The sequence below is a fragment of the Pollicipes pollicipes genome, unplaced genomic scaffold, assembly GCF_011947565.3.
Source record: "Pollicipes pollicipes isolate AB1234 unplaced genomic scaffold, Ppol_2.1 Scaffold_4881;HRSCAF=5763_pilon_pilon_pilon, whole genome shotgun sequence".
NCBI classification, from domain to species: Eukaryota; Metazoa; Arthropoda; class Thecostraca; order Pollicipedomorpha; family Pollicipedidae; genus Pollicipes; species Pollicipes pollicipes.
The window spans coordinates 48,524,746-48,543,075 of NW_023596576.1; the positions used below are offsets into that span (position 1 = coordinate 48,524,746).

The following is an 18,330-nucleotide window of genomic DNA, read 5'->3' on the forward strand; positions in this document are numbered from 1 at the left end:
GTAATACTACGCGGATTTCAGTTGGGATCGAGGCCAGCCACCACATTCGAGTGATAGTTGTCACCAAACCGCGATGAAAGGCCATGGCTTCAACTTAAGACATACGGACATGAACAAACTTCAGAGCTTCAGTTCCATTTCATTATATTAAACCCCACCCGGCCAAGTCAAAGTAACAAAACCGCGCTTGCATTCTTGTCGCATCCAATTGAACCATGTTGCATACGACTGGTGTTCAAAACTGGCAACAGGAAAGTTTTCTAAACACCACCCGCGTTCAGTCTGAGCAACATGACCACCACTCACGGAGGCTTCGCAAGCCGACGCACCAGGAAACCACCAGTGTCACACAGCGGCGTTCACTCAGACTTAAAGTTCTCCCACCACCCGCTAGGTGACACCCTACTCGCGCTTCTTGATGGCGTCAGCTCGCTTTTCCCGTAGAACGGTGTCGTACTTGGACTTGGACGAATACCAGAGCATGAACGGGATGCCAAGCGAGGGCAGCGTCATGACGGCGAACACGATCCAGTCGAGCTGCAACAGACGACGCCACGTCTCAGGGATGAGGTACACCAGCTAGACCGTCACGGCTGCGTTGCGGCCAAAAGTACGTATGACAATCGCCCGTCAGATAAAGTCCGCATGACTTAATTTCGTCAGGATTAGGTACCCAGGGTATCAAATTGGTAACACCAAAAGTTAGCAATGAAAAATAAATGACCTGTTCAGGAACGATACCATTCATCCACCATCCCGAAGTCCATTTTCTGCATGGATCGCCTTAGGCTTTATGTTCGCCAGCCTCGGAAACTGCGGGTGAACCCACGGACCCCCGTTCCCACGCCTATGTTGCTCAAGGATTATTCAGTTAGTACATTTACTAAAACACACACACAATGCTGTCCTGACGAACTTTGTTGATGCAAACATTTTGCATGAACACTTAACACCACACAAACATTTGTTTGCGGGCTTTTGCGCACGTTCTCTGGCCATGCTGAACTAAATGCCTTACGTACATTTTCTTGCGAGAAAATGCGTACGTATTCTACGCGTAAGCACCTTACCGCGCGTACTTTTGACAAAAAACCGTCAGGGCAGGTCGACAGTGTTTGCTGGCGGGATAGTGGTGCGAAGTGAAATCTCCAGGTATTCGGAATAAACTAATTGCAGTGTCTGCCAATAGCCATCACTATTGAGATGCCATTGGTCCCAACTAACGAGTCAAGGTAGAGGCCTGAACCATTGTCTCTGGGCGGCAAAGCCGCAGCAAGGGCGTCCCAGCACAGCACATTGGCCTTCTCAGACCAATACTTTCAACCAAATACAGTGATTCAGAGGTCGCTATCATCGCACACGGCGACTGCCTCCCCGCTTCGCCCGTGGCCAGCACCAGCCGGGCGCCGGAGGGCGCGCTAGTCGCCAGGCGGCGCCACGCACCAGGTGCGGCGAGAACTTCTTGTCGTAGTCGCGGAACGACACGATGCCGCCCTCTCCTGGCTCGCTGGTGAAGCCGATCGTCGGCTGTCGGGCAGGGGAGGGAGCGGTCGGTCGCGCGCCACGTCAGCACGGCACGGCGCGAGCGGCAGAGGCCGGGGCCGCTGCTGGCCACCGCCAGCTCAGCAGCGCGCCATCGGCACGGCTCATCGGATCACTCATCACGGCTCGTCGTCAGCACAGTCGGCACGAGCGGTGATGACAGTGAAGCGCCGGGTCAGCTAGCGTCAGGTCAGACGGGACTCGAGGTCGCCCGGCGTCTCAGTGCATTCACAGTCGATACAGTCCAGAGCAATGAACACAATTATCATGCACTTGGTAACTACAGTCTAGTGACATGAAGCGAAATAACCAATCAGTGTTTAATCATGCAGCACCAAAGGTGTGCCCTCTCTCCCCGACCCATCTCCATGGCCAGCTCGCTGGCCAGGTAGGACACCTGGGCGTGCGTTCTCTCCCCGGACCCACCTCCGTGGCCGTCTCGCTGGCCAGGTAGGACACCTGGGCGGCCGTGAAGTTGAAGTAGCCGTACTTAAGCGGTCGCACCACCAGCGTGTGCGAGGCGTTGGCGCCCGGCGCCAGCCGGTCCAGCACGAAGTGCGACTGGCCGGCGACAGTGGTGAAGTCGAGCGGTCCAAAGCTGGCGTCTTCGACCTGCACGTTCAACGCCGCCGCCGAGCCGACGTTGTACAGGGCGTACCGCACCACCACGTCCATGCCCTCCACCAGGTACTTGTTTAGGATCTGTGTGCATGGAGTGGAGGTCAGTTGTTGATGGATGATGTATCTCTGTAAGACTGGGAGCATGTGTCTTTAAACAAGTTCAGCTGCATTAATAGATGTGATGACAAATTGCACCAAACTGATAGCACAAAGGCTGGGATATGCTTGCTCGAAGGCAGTGAACATATTATGCAGGTGAGATTCACCTGTAAATCTGTCAATGTCTACACATAGTCACTACTGGAAAATACAAAGTATCAAGCCACATGAAAATATCATACAGCTGTAAAAGACATTGTGTTAAATCAAAGTACGCATATGCACACATTTAACAATCTCATCCTGATGTCAAAGTTCAAATTACATTTATGTGAAACTGTGTTAGAATATAAAGTAGAAGCTTACCAGCTTAGAAACAAGTATCCTTGCAACATTGTCCTCCTCCACTTTAAACTGATCTTCTGCTGTGACATCACCAGTTCCAGGTGCTGACAGGGCCAACAAGCCAAGGAAACACAACCACTTATGCATGATCTGAAAAGGGCATCCACAGTTCATGAAACTAGCCAATGATGCCTGGTCGCTTTAAGAACAGGACATGTTGAGAACAGTGAGCACATTTTACAACATTTTTCTTAAAGTTTACACAAAGGCCTGTGTCCCACCTTAAGTGTATGTAAAACTGGAATGTATTTCCCATTCATCATGACAATGACTGGGGTGAAAGAAGCCATTTCACAGATCCATTGCTTAGTTGGTTATTTGGGCTTTGGGGTGCATCAACTGCTTGACGTATTCATTGGCTAGTTGTGGGACTTTTGTGGACAGAAAACACCAGCTTTAGAACAACCTGGGCTGTCAAACAACTTTTACCAGTATCTCCCAAATTTGCACGTGCTGTTGAAGTTAAAGATAATGAACTGTTCCCAGTTTTGCAGACATTTTTTAGATAAATTTGGTCCGAATCTTTTGAGTGGATGGATTTCTGGGATCAGCGCTCATGCTAAGCAGTGCTTGTTGTGTGAGCCCTGACCCCCACCATCTGATCGCGCAGTTCCAGGCAACGGCAGAATTTAGTGGCGAAAGCTTTATGTGCCGCAATGCTTGGCACAGTCCGTCCTGCCCTCTGACGTCAACTGACCTTTAGCGCGACCGCTGCCACCGGCTGCAGGCCATACCTGCCAAGGGCAAATAGCGAGCGCCCTAAAGCGACCCATCCGGACGGATGAGTGGGTCGGAATGCAGGCGCTCTAACCAACTGAGCCACCCGGACGGACATTTTGAGGCAAAAGAGATATAATTTTTTCCTACAAAATTTGACCTGACAAAATTTCATCAATGCAAACATCTTCTAAAAAAATTTTGCACCAAACATCTGCTCACAGACTTTTGGAAGCAAACTATTGCGCATATGTTCTTACCATACCAATTTGTATTACACCAATGCAAAGGCCTAAACCATTGCCTGTGGGTGGCCAAGCCATAGCAGGGGCTTCTCAGCACTGCATATTGGCATGTATCAGGCAAATACTTCCAGCCAAAGGCAATGATTCAGATGTGCCTATGTGAAGATACATAGACCTAACCAGAGCCTTGACTATGGCTAGGCATGGACAGACATGTGTGTAGATGTGGCTTACACTTCCATGCATGTATGTACTACTACATCTGCTACACCCACATCTGCACATCTTCTGCACAAATCATTAGTTGTAACACAGAATACAGGCATTTGGATAGTCTTCCTTATTATGATGGGCAAGAGATTGGGAATGGAATAGCATTGTAACAGCCTGCATCCCAAAATGCAAATGCAAGTAAAAAAGCATGGCCACATGGGTAATAATGCCACAAGAAAGTGCCAAACTGTTCAAAACATGATCAGGCATGCATATGGCACCAATACCACCTTGCATCACAGGGAAGAACAAGCAAGCTGGCCTGGCCTCTAAAATAATTGCAAAAATAGCAATTTTAGCAAGGAGCTTTGAAGTCATAAAAACTTTCCTTGAAACTGTCAAACTATGCTGCACTGAGGGGCATTTTTATAAAGCTTGTTTTGTAAACAGCATTATTCTGCCCTAATAAGCATGTCAACAGTTACAAGTAATCTAAGTTCCATCACATCTCATGCTTATTTCAATGTTTTCAAGGTGGAAAATGTAGGATGTGTGCCACACAACATTATGTTATGACTTTTCAAAAAGGTATTTCAGGAGGAAAATGTAGTTATGTTATCATATGTTTCATTATACTATATTTTCTTTATCTCCTGACAATATAACTGTCCTTATGACATATCTGTTACCTATGTTATAAAAATTCCATTACTGATACCACCTCTGACATATTTTGGTCAGTAAGCAGTATCTCAGAAGCAAAAATACCAGTTGCACATACAGCTGTGCATCCACTGTATACATCTGCATTGTATTTATGCAACATATGGACAAATTCATGTTCTGATAAGATCTGCAGTCAGCACCATACAGTCCCTTAGGAATGGGGTAAGTAAGTTTGCCTATATAAGGGACAGCCTGCTTGACGGGTATGATGAACTATTGCTTTAGGTCACTTATACCACACTTATCCCAGTATCAGCCAGTCAAGCAATTGGTTACCTTAACATCATAAATGCTGATAAGGCAGACCACATTGTCAGCACATTTTTTACATATTCATATGGAGAAGACTTGACCAAGAACAAGTTCAATAGTCCTGCATTTAGAGTAAAATCTAACACGTTAAGCACCTACCAATATCATGCATTAAAACATGCAGAAGAGGGAAGGGAGCTGGAAAATAATAATTCATATAAGGAGTTCAACAGCCATTCCACACACTTCTCAACAAACGGGAACTAGCCAAGAAATTGGTATTTTAGGTGGCTGGCAGTAGTAATTCAAAACATACATGGGTACAACGCTTAAAGTCAGTGTGAGCTGCACGCAATATGAACACATCTCAACGTCAAAACGTGGTCGTAAAATCTCGCAGCAGAGCAACAAAAAACGAAAATTTCAACTCGCCCAAACTCATAATCATGACTAACCTTTCCGTTTAAGTCTAGGTCTCACCCTAAATGAAAAAATAAAACGCCGACTTATCCCTACCGCAGAATATCGAAGGAGCCACGGGAAAGGACCTCTCGGCGGAGACTTGAAGCCGGGGAAAGTGAAGCATTTATCACGCACTGATACAATTTTGGTGTGTTGACCAGGAAATCCGTTACGTTAGGAAAAGTGTGAATGCTCGGATGAGTTTAACAGGTGAAACAAAGCTATGATGTAAAAATTAGCTTAAAAATAAGATAAATAATGGTTTTAAAAGATCAATGTTCTTTTTTAGGCAACACAATTTGCAGAACATCAACGTGAATTTTGTTCTGCTTAGAGGGAAGAATTCAGCGTCATTTTTCCTACTGTTTGGTAGCATGTTCTGTCATTGGAGTGTGGCCGACGTGGAAACCGTAACGCCACATAGCGAGGATAAGAAATTACTATTGTTACGTTCAATCTACTCACTGATTTCTTATCTATTGATAAAAAACTTCTCAAAAATTTCTGATTAAAACTCTCATGACAAAAACTGATATATTTTTCGTTGACATCTATTCCATTTAATAAACAACTTGGCTTTCAAAAAACATGATGCGGCGAAAGCGGCATATTTGAAAATAGTTTTGATGCACATTGCTGGAAAATCAAAACATTATATCCGCGGCCAGGTTAGAAGTGTACGTTTCCCCCTTATTTCCGCATGAGGACATTGTTCGTACCTTATTGGCTTGCATGACCGCATCACATTTAAGTGCTAGCTAAGGGAGTATGGATATTTTTCTCAGCTCAGGGGAATGAGCTAAATGTACGGCGCATTGGTTCGAGTTTGGCAAATTGGCAATAGGGACAGCTGTGGAAGATGAGTGCAGCTCACTTTTTGTTATGCTAGATCCAGCCTCTAAATTAAACCCCCATATCCTGAGCTTTAAGAGGGCAATGTTCTGAATTTGAGGAGAAGCAGCATTTAGCATAAATATGGGGATAATTGTAATAGGCTTTGCTTGGGTCGGCCCACTCAACTGCTTGAAATGATCTTGGAAAACTATGCTGTCATGCAGAGCTAAGATGCTGTTCAAAGTTCATATGATATTTACAACCTTTGGTGTTGCCTTGCCAGAAATCCTGCCAACGGTACAAGAGATGGCTGAAAGGTCAGCCTGTTTTGAGCCTGGGTATATTTGAAATATGCTAGATGAATTAGTTCTTCTAGACCTGCTGATAGGCTTGAATTATGTCAGATGAGTTGGCTGTTCTTGACATGCAGATGGTTTGGTTGTTTGTTTCCTATTATGTCATGCTCCAAATGTGTGCTACAATATTATGTTGATGCATGATGCCATAAGATAACATGGTTGTCATGTTTGAATCTGATTTGACAAACTGCTGACTGACCATTATGGATGAGCTTTAAGCCACACAATATTATGATGTATGGTACTTTCCTAGTGGAACCATGTGTACCAAGTTTATTCACTTTTGATATTTTTGTGTTTTTACCCACACAAGATTTTGGTATCCTCATGTCAATATAAGAATAGGCAGAAAGCTTGTTTTGTTACTTGCTACTGCATGTTTGAAAAAACATGAAGACACCAGATTATTTTGTCAGTGGTTACTTTTTTAACCATGTGCACTTATGTACTGAAAACTGACTTTGGAATGGGTAGTTGTTAGAGTCAGATCAATCATATCCCACCCCTAGCAACCACAAATGCTGTGGCTATCTGTTCTGTTCAGCAAAACATCAGCCAGAAAATTTTAGCAACTGAGTTTTAAATCACTCAGTGACAGAATCCCATGGATTGTGGTTACATAACTCATTATGTCCTGTTCCCACATCCTTAATATGTTCTCTAGCAAGAAGACCTTAAGGAGAACTTATTACACAGAACCCATGTCTGCCCTAGTCAGCTCTCAATACATGATTTACCAATTGGAGGGACTTGATGTTTTCACAGTCGCTGAATGATGGAGTCTGAGCCAGAGGAGGCGGGGCACTCCCACACTGGCCCATTGTCACGTGGCCCCTTCAGCTCGAGGAAGAGCCTTGGACGATGGTGAGTAGCAGTGACAGCAGCTGTACTAGTCATTGCCTAAAAGTTGTTGCGTATTCTGGTATGTCCATGACTTTTGAAATGTAGTTTTTCCATATCTACTGTATTATGTCCAGGACGATTTGCTGCTGCGCCCAGAGAGCTCTCCTTGTGGTCAGCCCATACCTCTGTGTGGACTGTGCACTGGCACATGGCGCGTTCTCAGTGTGGGCACACACTCCTCTCGCTGCCGTGGACCAGTGGCCGGCGCCCCCGCTGCCGCCGTCCGCTGCCGCCCGCCCCCGCCCGCCCTCACCTGGCCGCTCTGATCTCTCGTTGCAGTCTGACGCTGCAGGCGCAGCGGGTGCCGGTCAGCTCGATCCAGGACGGCCAGAGCGACGACGAGGACGAGCCGGACGAGGCCACGCCGTCGCTGGGCTCGGCCACGGCCAGCACCGTGTCGGCCATCCTGGCCGCCGGCAGGTCAGCCGCCAGCCGTCCCGGCCGTAGCCCGCCGCTCGCCACCAGCCTCAGTGGCAATGGTGACAGTGGCAATGGCAATGGCAGCGGTGTCAGGCGTTGGGGGTGGAAGGCATTTTTTAATTGGTTAGGTGCGATGGCTTTTTTATGAATAGTTTCTTGTGCAATTACCTCTTGCACTTTGCGATTGCTGCTAATGATGCATTGATGCACGTGCCCGCGCTGGATGGGTGGAAACCGAAGCTTCGCGTGGTAGGTAATTGTCACGGGACGCGAACGCGTGACCGCCTCAAAGTTGTATCGAAGAATGGGATGATATCGCCAATGGTCTTTGTGTTGGAGCGATGCATTACGTTACATCATTTTGCCGTAGAATCGTCCATTCCCTCGCACTTCGTTTGTAATGAATATCTCATTCTATGTATCTTGAGCCAGGCGCATGTGACGAATGCAGCAGCGTGCCTGAGTCGGTATGGTACAAGCAACCGCACCAGGCGCCCCGCCTGGTGCGGTTGCTCGGCGTGAGGCCGCGCCTCACTCCTCTCCCTGCCGGCAGGCGCCTGGGCCGATACCCGAGCGGCGGCGACCTGGCGCCCACCGACAGGACCGGCTCCGGTCCGGACAAGGAGAACGCCGCCGGCCGCCGCGCGCCGCACCCGTACGACCTGCTGACGCCGATGCCGCGCCGTGGTGCCACCCCCTCCGCCGGACGTACTCCGCACCTCATCACGCCGTACAAGGACACGGCGACGGCGGCTGCTGCAGCCGGCCGCACGCCGCGCCAGCCGCTCGGAGTGCTCGACACGCCGTACAAGGAGGCGGCGCCGCCGCCGCCGCCGCCGGCCGCCAGCGCTGTCAAGCGGCCGTTCCTGTTCGGCGACGGCGGCGGCAGCGGCGGCGAGAAGCGGCAGCCGCTGACGCACGCGCGCTCGCAGGCGTCGCTGCCGGGCGAGCGGTCCGGGGCGGGCCTGAGCCGCGTCCTGTCCGAGGGCTGGCTGCCAGGCCGACCGGTGCCGCCGCGGCTCCGCGCTGTGCCCGAGTGCCCCGACGGGCCGGCGGCGGCGGCGGCGGCAGCTGCCGGCACGCCACCCGAAGCGGCCTCCCTCCACGACGCCGTGCTCACGCCACCAGACCAGATGCTGCCGCGCGCTGCGCTGCCAGCCTCGGCGCCGTCGGTCGGCCCTGCCGCGCGTAGCTCACCAACGATGTCGGCGACGACAACGGCAGTGACGACGGCGGCCAACGCGGCTGCCCGGCCCGGTGCCGAGGCAGCGTCTCGTCCCGCCCTGCATCGGACGGCCGTCGGTCCTGACGGGCAAACCGACGCCAGTGCGCAGGAGTCTCGTGCCGGGCCCGGGGCGCGGGGTACGCCGGCCCCATTCTCGGCCCCGGCTCCGGACGGCCGCGCCAGTTACGTGCTGCAACATTCGATGGCCGCCAGCGCCGGCTCCCGAGCCGGTGTCGGTGCTAGTGCCGCGACGCAGGGAACTCGTGTGGGGCCAGGCTCGCAGTGGTCGGCGGTGACGGCCCCGGGCAGTCGGCTGAGTCACGCGCAACAGCCGCCGGCTCCGTCCGGGGGGAGCAGCCGCACCAACGCGGCGCCGTCCCAGCCCGTGGTCTCTGGCCAGAACGGTTGGGCGGACCCCGCGCCGCAGCCCAGCCGAGAGAGCAGTGCGCGGCGGCCTGTGGGCGGACCGCTCGCCGCTGCGCCGCCGCCAAGACCCAGCTCGCTGATGGCCGCGGTGGGCGTGCCGGCGCCCGGACCCACTGCGGTGACCGCGCGACCGGTCGCACTGCCCCCGGCGCCAGTCAGAACACCGCCGGCGCCCGCGGCAACCCCCAGCACCCGCTCCCGTGGCCGCTGTAGCCGCCACGGCCGCGCCGGTGCCCGGCCTGGCGACCCCGCGGCGGGCACTGGCCGCGCCCCGGCCCGCCCCGCCCGCCTCCGGGTCGGTGGCGGTGACCCCGGCGCCCACCGGGTCGGCGCCACGCTCGGCAGCCGGCGCTCGGGCGGCAGTGGTGCCCGTGAGAGCGCCAGCCGGGTCCGCCGGCCCGGGCTCGGCACGCGTCCCGCTGGCGGTCGGTCGGCCGGTGCCGGTGGAGACCGGTACTCAGACGGAGGACGCGGCTGCGGCCATGCCGCCGCCGCCCACCGAGCTGTTCTTCGGCAAACGACAGCTGCGCACTCTGACCGTCAATGGCAAGGACTACATCGTCATGAAGCAGATCGGCCGCGGTGGCTCCAGCAAAGTCTACCAGGTGAAGTATTGTCACTGGATATATATATATATATATATATATATATATATAGATAGATAGATAGATAGATAGATAGATAGATAGATAGATATATCTATATCTATATCTATATCTATATGTCTATATCTATGTCTATATATATATATATATATATATATATATATATATATATATATATATATATATATGCGTGCCGTTTCAGTGAGGCGCGGGGGGGGACACAGAGACGTAACTTGCCGTACGATAAACGAGTTGGAGGGCTCGATCACAGGCGGTATTGCCGTCATCTGGGGCGCTCCCTCTTTCCTCCGGTCCGCTCCACACTCTCCCATCTCTGGTGGGTTAGTTCCACATGTATGCGGCTTCTCTGACGTCGGTCGTGGCTGAACTTAGGCATCCGACGCGGCCAAGGCTCCGTCGGCGCTCCCGGGCGCTGACGCCACCTGCGGCCCCCGCTGGTGTCGCCCCCGCGCCGCTGACGTCCCCGCCGCCGTCCGCCCCGCCGCAGGTGTTCGACAGCGACATGCGCTCGCTGGCCATCAAGCAGGTGTTCCTGGAGAGCGCCGACGACGCCACGGCCAGCGGCTACAAGAACGAGATCGCGCTGCTGCGGACGCTGCAGCACTCGGACCGCGTGGTCCGCCTGTTCGACTGGTGGGTGTCCCGCCTCCCGGCATCGCCGGCGCTGACGCCGCCGCAGAGGTCCGGTCGGATACCCCCCCCCCCTTTCCCAGCTCTCCTTCCGTTCTCGTCATCGCAGCCCGGACGCTGCGACGCTACACAGATGAGCTGGAGCAGCATACAACGGGATGGGATGGGATGAGGGTAATAGAGAGGGCGGATAACACTCAAGACGCTCGGCTTGGTAGAACCTGGGGGGGGGGGGGGGGGGGGTACCGCAACCCTGGAATGACAGATAATGCTGCTCAAGTTTTGAAGTGACAGCAGCGCGAGGTGACGTCTCGGTTTACATGTACGCTACTCCGCGCAGCGCGAGTGGGCTATCATCTCAAAACCGGCTGTCGGTCGAAGGCCAATCTCTTGAGTCGACCGCCAGATGGCGCTGGCTGGCGGTGAGGACAGCCGGTCCGCAGGTGGTGTGGGAGACGGGGACGGGCGGCGGTGCGGCCGCCACACCATGGACTGACCTGTGTCGGCAGGGCGCAGCCGCACTGCGGGACTGCTCCGATGCGGATTTTGGGCTTGTTGCTGTTCCGACCAACTGGCATAGCTTGCTGACAGTTTACACAATGGCGGCGTTTATATTCGACAGTATTCATTATGTTACGGAACCTAGCTTGGAAGTGCATAAAGTAAGATGTATCTCTGCTATTCCTATGGCAATAGAAGGTCGACTCAGGGTGGCGTAGAACCGGGATTTTAAAGGACGTCTCTACTAGTGTATTTGGGCTCAGAGGCCGCCGGGCCGTGCTTCTTAGCCCTGCGATGGCTCCGCTGACCCCCGGCTGGCCCCCGCTGAACCCCGGCTGACCCTCAGCGGAACCCCGGCCGACGTCCGGCTGACCCCCGGCTGACCTCTGGCTGATCTCTTGCCGGCAGCGAGCACCGCGAGGACCGACATATGCTCTACATCGTGATGGAGAAGGGCGACACGGACCTGACAGCCCTGCTCCGCTCCTACACCAAGCTCAACGAGGTGGACGCCAACATGTGCAAGTTCTTCTGGGGCGAGATGCTGCGCTGTGTTGACGTGATACACAAGGAAGGTGCGTCGCTCGCGGCGCGTTGCTTGGAAGGGTGCTGGATTACGAGCTACGAGGGGTGCGAGTTTAGCGGGCTGCGGGAATAGCGGCGTTTACGTGAGATGTTGGTCTGATGAAAGCAACAATGCTGGCTGGGCGATTTTCGTTGGGAGTTGAGGTTGCTTTGTGTTGCATTGGTTAGTTAGTAAGCACGTGTTCACGCCCATGTCCGTCTTCATTTTGTATGATGCGTCCACACAATGACCATTTGCTTACACCCAGTCAGTACACTGACAAAAAATATCCGCATTTAGCGCCACACGAAGGCGTGCACCCATTCATTCACGAAGCCAGTGATTGCAACCATAGAAAGCGAGGTGCCGGTTAGCGAGTGATGTTGCCAGTGGGGGGCGACGGTATGCGCAAGCTGAAGAAAGACATTAGTACCATGTCCAACTGGTCGTTTTCTGTTTCGATGTGCCCATCAGTGGAACAGTCATTTCTCACGTCGTGATTGAGGGCCCGTTCGTCTCTCCGGTATGGCTTCGGACATGCGCGTGGATCAGTTTCAGTCCTGGGCGCTGCATGACCTACAGCAGTCGATGCGCCCTGAAACCCCAAATCATTATCATCCTCATCATCAGTTTCAGTCTCGCTTTTCTGTATCTTTCGTATCTTTCGTGGGTCGTCCGCTTTGACCGCACTCCTCTGCTAGCTCTGCGCTTGTTTTGGCGGTTGTTGGACACCGACCGGGGTCTGTGTCTCAATCGTGTTGGTTGGCCCCGTTGCACTGTAATGTGGAGTGTTGAGTCGAGTCGTGTCTGACCTCCGTGAGAGGGTGGTGCTCGGATCTGGCCATCGTTGTCAGCGTGCCGGTATTGGTGCCTGGCCGTGGCTGGACGGGCGTCGTTGTCCGGTTCCGGTCGGCAATTTGTCCGTGTTGCCAGTCTGAAGCCAGTATTTCAAGGCAAAGTTTAACCTCACGCCAAGCTTTCGTGCGTACTTTGGATTCTGCAAATTACACATGGAGCTTACTTCTCAAAGCCGTCACGTGACCCCTGTGCGAGTGTGTGTTGGGTGTGGTTGTGTCCGGTGCGTCAGAGCCGCGACAGACCGGCCCGGTATCTCGGCAGGCATCATCCACTCGGACCTGAAGCCGTCCAACTTCCTCATGGTGGCCGGCCGGCTAAAGCTCATCGACTTCGGCATCGCCTCGCAGATCCAGTCCGACTGCACTAGCATTATCAAGGACACCCAGGTGAGACGGTGGCAGAGACGGGGTCATTCGCGGGAGGCCCAGGCCAGGTGACATCAGCGGTGGGTGAAAACGTTCAGGGGACCCCTGGTCAGGTCACATCAGGGCCGAGTGGGAACCTTCGGGGAACCCTTGGTCAGGTGACATCAGGGGTGGGTTGGAATGTTCAGAGGAGCCCCGGTCCAAGGTCAGCACGGACAGCTGGAGAGCCACTGGTCAGGAAGCGCAGGCCAGGCGGTATCGTTAAGGACAAGATGGGATCATACACCAGATGTTCGCAGGGGGACGCGTCGTCAGCAGCACACGAATGTGTACACAGCAGGAGGAATGCCGATGGGAGCGCTTCGTCGGGGATGAATAGACTGGGGAGAAAGCTGCATGCTTTACGGACACGGATGGCCGCTGGGGTTGAAGGCGGATTTCTTCTCCCAGTGATGAAGATCTTCTCCATAATGACCTCGAAAGAGAGCTGGAGAGTCATCGGGACTAAAAGTCTGGTCATTCTGTGTGAGCAGTTTTGTTTTGCAGTGTGCTTTTTAATCTTTCCTCATCTATGCGAGGCTCTGCATATGCCAAAGAAGTCAAATTGTGGATTGCAGAGGCATGTATTTTCCACACAGTTAAAAGGCCGCTCAATTTTTTGGTACACAACCTGATGCATGATCATTGGCGATATGACCGCCATAACAACAAATGAGTGAGCCTTGTTCGTGACGATACACTGCGTTACTGCAAAGCACTGGCGAGTCACGCTGTCATGCGGCAGTCGGTTGCACCGTGCCAAACAGTGGCAATATCGATGTATTGGTCGGTAATTCAGGCTCCGTCACAGCACCGGCGAGATACACCGCTCACCCTGTGCCGTTCATGCGCTCAAGGTGACCTTGGGCTTCCGATGTTCACCGGCTGTCGTATCCCGCCCGCAGGTCGGCACCTTCAACTACATGAGCCCCGAGGCGATCGAGGCGCAGCAGGTCACCCGTAACGGCTCCTCCCAGACCGCCATCAAGGTGCGTGCCGCCGCTCCGCGCCCCGCTCGCGTCACGTGCCCGCGCGGTGTTTATGTGTTCAAGCTACGAGGCACGTCACGTCTCGTGTGCAGTCTCGCTGACGGTGCTGCCCACAGACCACCGCGAGGCTTTCCGAGTACCCGGGATTTACGCTGGGCTGTCCCTCGCTTGCGATGCGGGCGTGCTGACCGGGCGAGTTATGGTGCTCTGGTCGGAGACGTGTTGCAATGGGGGAGTACTCGGAATGCCCGCCCTCGCGTCACGCAGGCGGGACATGTGGCATGGCTAGGATGACATCATGAACGTCAGGCTCCTACGTCTTATAGACTGAGGAGCGCCACAGACGGTCTGTCCGCGTATCTCAGGGGCGTGGGAACGGGCTCCGCGACATTAGCGCTACAACAAAAACTCCTAGCGCCAGCAGTGCTACGACATAATTTCTACTAGCAATGCTTATACCCACAAAGTTCGTGCTGGGAAAACTTATACTCGTCATTACTTGTGCAGTCATTACTTATATACATTACTTCTATCGCAAAAACTTATACGCGACATTATCGCTGGATGACAAAACTCATCCTTCAAGAACTTATACCCGACATTACCTCTTCCGCAAAAACGTATCCAGCCTTTGCATATGAACGGCATTGCTTTCTATTGAAAAGCTTATACGTGACAAGTGCTACAGCGAAAACCTGTGGACAAGTCTGTTGTATAATGATGACGAGTATAAACTCTTGCAGCACAAGTTTTGTCGTATGGCACTCATGTCGTGTATGAGTTTTTGCAGTAGAAATAATGATGCGTATCAATAAAGACAAACTTTTGCAGTAAATAATGACATGTATAAGCTTTTGAAACACAAATTGTATCGTGTGGCGCTCATGCCGTGCATAAGTCTGCAGTAGACGTAATGCCGCGTATAAGTAAAGTTTGTATAAGTTTTTGCAGTAGATGCGATGTCGCGTATAACTGATTTAGCAAGTCTGCCGGCAGGAGGTTTTGCCGTAGCACCAATGTCGTGTCGTGGGAGCGTGGACATCATATTCTTACTTCCCATGGGCGTGAAACGATGGGCGGGCGTGATATCTGTCCTTTTATCTTATTGGCGTGATGTCCGTCCTCACGTCTCCCGGAAGTGGTATCACCCTTCACGTCTCACGGGCGTGATGTCTATCCTCACGTCTCACGGGCGTGATGTCCGTCTTAACGTCTCACGGGCGTGATGTCTATCCTCACGTCTCACGGGCGTGATGTCCGTCCTTACGTCTTACGAGCGTGATGTCCGTTTTAACGTCTCACGGGCGTGATGTCCATCCTCACGTCTCACGGGCGTCATGTCCGTCCTCACGTGTTACGAGCGTGATGTCCGTCTTGACGTCTCACGGGCGTGATGTCCATCCTCACGTCTCACGGGCGTGATGTCCGTCCTCACGTCTCACGAGCGTGATGTCCGTCCTCACGTCTCACGGGCGTGATGTCCGTCCTCACGTCTCACGAGCGTGATGTCCGTCCTCACGTCTCACGGCCGTGATGTCCGTCCTCACGTCTCACGGGCGTGCTCCGGCGGTCCGCAGATCAGTCGCCGCTCAGATGTGTGGAGCCTCGGCTGCATCCTGTACAACTTCGTGTACGGCATCACGCCGTTCGGCAACATCAAGCAGGTGAGGCCGGCTGCGCATTGTGCTCATCTGCCCCTCCCCCCTGCCTTTGCGCGCGTTCTCCCGGAGCGCAGGTCTCGCCCCTGTACCAGTCCACCCCTCACCCAGCCTATACGATCAACATACTGCGGACCTTAGCCGCCACATATTGCCGGGTGGTTCGCGGTCCTCACCAGACCAACAGTCGCGGTCCTCACCAGACCAACAGTTCGGCCTCGTTTGTGAACTGCTCCACCCGGCGCCGGTCAGCGAGGCGGCTGGCGCCTGCCAGTGGCCGGCGTCCGGTGTCTGGCCGGCTTGCCGTGCGACGTCGCGATCAAGGGCTGAGTGGACGGAGTCTTCTGCCGCAAACGACTTGCCAGTCAGACGATCGTGACGTCACGCCATCATGGTGGCTCCGCAGCGAAGGCAGCGGCGCCATTGCCAGTGTGGAATTATTTGCGCGGCAACTTCGTATTTGTCGCGCCTCAAGGTGCTCAGGTCGAGGTCAAATCGCTGACCTGGCCACGTGGTGCTCGCGAGCGTCCTGTCAATTTGGAAGTGACTGGAGCCATTTCGCCGCCTGCCTGTCTATTTGCGACCCTCAGTTTACAAACGGGGCTCTGGTATCTGTCTATGCTGTCACGTGTCGAACGGGCGCCAGAGGAGCGGACGTGACCGCGGTGCGGGACCGGCCGCCGCACCCAGCCAAACACGAGACGTCCGCGTCGACCCTCGGCTGCGGCGGCGGCGCCTCAGATGTCACGTGACGCTGGTAACGCTGTGTCCGCCGCAGGTTATGGGCAAGCTGATGGCGATCATCAACCCGAAGCACAGCATCGAGTTCGGTCCGCTGTCAGACTGTCACCTGCTGACCGTGCTGAGGAGCTGCCTACAGCGGGACCCGTACCGGCGGCCGAGCATCGACGAGCTGCTCAGCGACCCGTACCTGACCGGCTGTCGGTGTCAGGTGGGTGGATGTGCTCCTCCGAACCCATACCTGACAGGCTGTCGGTGTCAGGTGGGTGGGTGTGCTCCTCCCGGCCCGTACCTGACCGGCTGTCGGTGTCAGGTGGGTGGATGTGCTCCTCCCGGCCTGTACCTGACTGGCTGTCGGTGTCAGGTGGGTGGGTGTGCTCCTCCGGGCTCGTACCTGACCGGCTGTCGGTGTCAGGTGGGTGGATGTGCTCCTCCCGGCCCGTACCTGACCGGCTGTCGGTGTCAGGTGGGTGGGTGTGCTCCTCCGAACCCATACCTGACAGGCTGTCGGTGTCAGGTGGGTGGGTGTGCTCCTCCGGACCCATACTTGACCGGCTGTCGGTGTCAGGTGGGTGGGTGCGCTCCTCCGGAGTCCGTACCTGACGGGCTGTCGGTGTCAGGTGGGTGGGTGCGCTCCTCCGGGCCCGTACCTGACCGGCTGTCGGTGTCTGGTGTGCGCCCTAGAGAATCTAGCCTCTCAAGAACATATGACGGGTGTCAGGACTTGTGCACAAAAAAATCGAACGAAAATGGTCGTAAGCGATAATCATCGATGGGATAAAGGTCATGGGGAAAAAAGTAAAATGGCTTGAAAGTCTACCGGAACAAAATTGGAAAAGTAAAAAATGCCCCAGTCGAACTGGAAAAGGCTGCATGGGACGAAAGTTAACAGAGACAAGTCAGACTGAAAGAAGTTTAACGGTCAAAACGTCCACATGCTGTGAGTGCCCTGCTAACTTATGTATACCCACGGAAATTCCCTGCGTATTGCGAGTTCAGTTCGTTGCGTCAGTTCTGGTGCTGGACAGATATGTACGTGGTTCCCAATGTTGGTTCGTAGTTCCCGCTTCCCCCTTCTGAAAACGAGACCTCGGAGCCTTGGTTCCGGTCAGTTGGTTTATAAACCCCACCCCCTGCCTCATGGTCCTCACTGGTTTATTCGCAAATGCAAATATGGGTTCCTCCACAAACACCAAAGTCTGCGCTGTTGAGTGTAATAACGGAAGTCGCAATCTTCAGCGTGGCCTTCCATCCATTCTGATTTACAAGGGGTCGTTCAATGACTAGTAGCTGCATGTGTCGCCCGGGCTCATCGGGGACCCGGTGCGGATAGGCATCTGGGTCACAGGGGCGTCTGCTGGGTCACGGAGACGTATGCTGTGTCACGGAGGCGTTTGCTGGGTCACGGAGACGTCTGCTGGCTCACGGAGACGTCTGCTGGGCCACACCCGCCTGCTCGGGTCGCGTCAGGTCCGGGACGTGCGACTTGGCCGCGCTCCGGCCGCGCCGTAGCCGGCCGCCCATGACCCGCCACCCCTGCTGTCTCCACAGTGCCAGCGGTGAGGGCCGGCGTCGCCACCTCGGCCAGTCGAGGCAGCGCCGCCGGGCGAGAGCGGATCTTGCCGCACCTGTACAAAGCCGGCCCGCCTCTGGCGCGTGGGCGCAGAGGCAGCGGTGAGACCTTGTTGATGCTGTCCAGGCTGGCCCGCGCGGCCGACCAGAACGTTATTGTGCGGCACATGATCTGGGAGTTGGCCGGGCTCGCTTCACTCTAGTGTATGTAGCCAGCCGTGGTCTGTATAATACTGTGTGGCTTCGCCAGTAGTGTGCATCCATCGTACGTCAGTGTGTAACTCGAATGCCTACGTGCTTACGCCTAACAAAACAGCGCTGCGATCAGAGCAGAGAC

At 54.2% G+C, this 18,330-nt stretch overlaps 2 protein-coding genes and 1 long non-coding RNA gene across 4 annotated transcripts; 2 read left to right on the forward strand and 1 right to left on the reverse strand.

Moving 5' to 3' along the window:
* Nucleotides 1–127: 127 nt before the first annotated feature.
* Nucleotides 128–5,383, reverse strand: LOC119101340 (translocon-associated protein subunit beta). 2 transcript variants are annotated; one of them, XM_037224654.1, is made up of 5 exons: nt 5,276–5,383; nt 2,629–2,757; nt 1,969–2,244; nt 1,444–1,527; nt 128–537 (listed from the first exon to the last, which is right to left on the reverse strand). In XM_037224654.1, the coding sequence occupies exons 2-5, from the start codon at nt 2,752–2,754 to the stop codon at nt 403–405; spliced, it is 621 nt and encodes a 206-aa protein (XP_037080549.1). In that variant the 5' UTR covers nt 2,755–2,757; nt 5,276–5,383; the 3' UTR covers nt 128–402. The 2 variants fall into 2 exon arrangements, with proteins under 2 accessions (XP_037080549.1, XP_037080550.1); XM_037224655.1 differs by having other exon boundaries at nt 5,337–5,382.
* A 492-nt stretch (nt 5,384–5,875) lies between these two features.
* LOC119099852 (uncharacterized) lies at nt 5,876–7,736 on the forward strand. The gene is made up of 3 exons (XR_005094421.1): nt 5,876–5,959; nt 7,241–7,339; nt 7,658–7,736. It is a non-coding gene; the product is annotated as an uncharacterized LOC119099852 (long non-coding RNA).
* A 2,119-nt stretch (nt 7,737–9,855) lies between these two features.
* Nucleotides 9,856–17,984, forward strand: LOC119100516 (dual specificity protein kinase TTK). Its single transcript, XM_037223603.1, has 8 exons — nt 9,856–10,054; nt 10,563–10,708; nt 11,615–11,781; nt 12,891–13,015; nt 13,939–14,022; nt 15,600–15,686; nt 16,459–16,632; nt 17,973–17,984. The coding sequence occupies exons 1-8, from the start codon at nt 9,932–9,934 to the stop codon at nt 17,982–17,984; spliced, it is 918 nt and encodes a 305-aa protein (XP_037079498.1). The 5' UTR covers nt 9,856–9,931.
* The last annotated feature ends 346 nt before the right edge of the window (nt 17,985–18,330 follow it).

Bases quoted from the DNA above. Each gene is read 5' to 3' on its own strand.
- LOC119101340 (XM_037224654.1), bottom strand. From the start codon at position 2,754: ATGCATAAGTGGTTGTGTTTCCTTGGCTTGTTGGCCCTGTCAGCACCT. The intron at 1,528-1,968 runs GTGGGTCCGGGG...CCTGCCCGACAG, and splicing joins CCAGCGAGACGGCCACGGAG to CCGACGATCGGCTTCACCAG. The intron at 538-1,443 runs GTGCGTGGCGCC...CGTCTGTTGCAG, and splicing joins AGAAGTTCTCGCCGCACCTG to CTCGACTGGATCGTGTTCGC.
- LOC119100516 (XM_037223603.1), top strand. From the start codon at position 9,932: ATGCCGCCGCCGCCCACCGAGCTGTTCTTCGGCAAACGACAGCTGCGC. The intron at 10,055-10,562 runs GTGAAGTATTGT...GCCCCGCCGCAG, and splicing joins GCTCCAGCAAAGTCTACCAG to GTGTTCGACAGCGACATGCG. The intron at 15,687-16,458 runs GTGAGGCCGGCT...TGTCCGCCGCAG, and splicing joins CGTTCGGCAACATCAAGCAG to GTTATGGGCAAGCTGATGGC.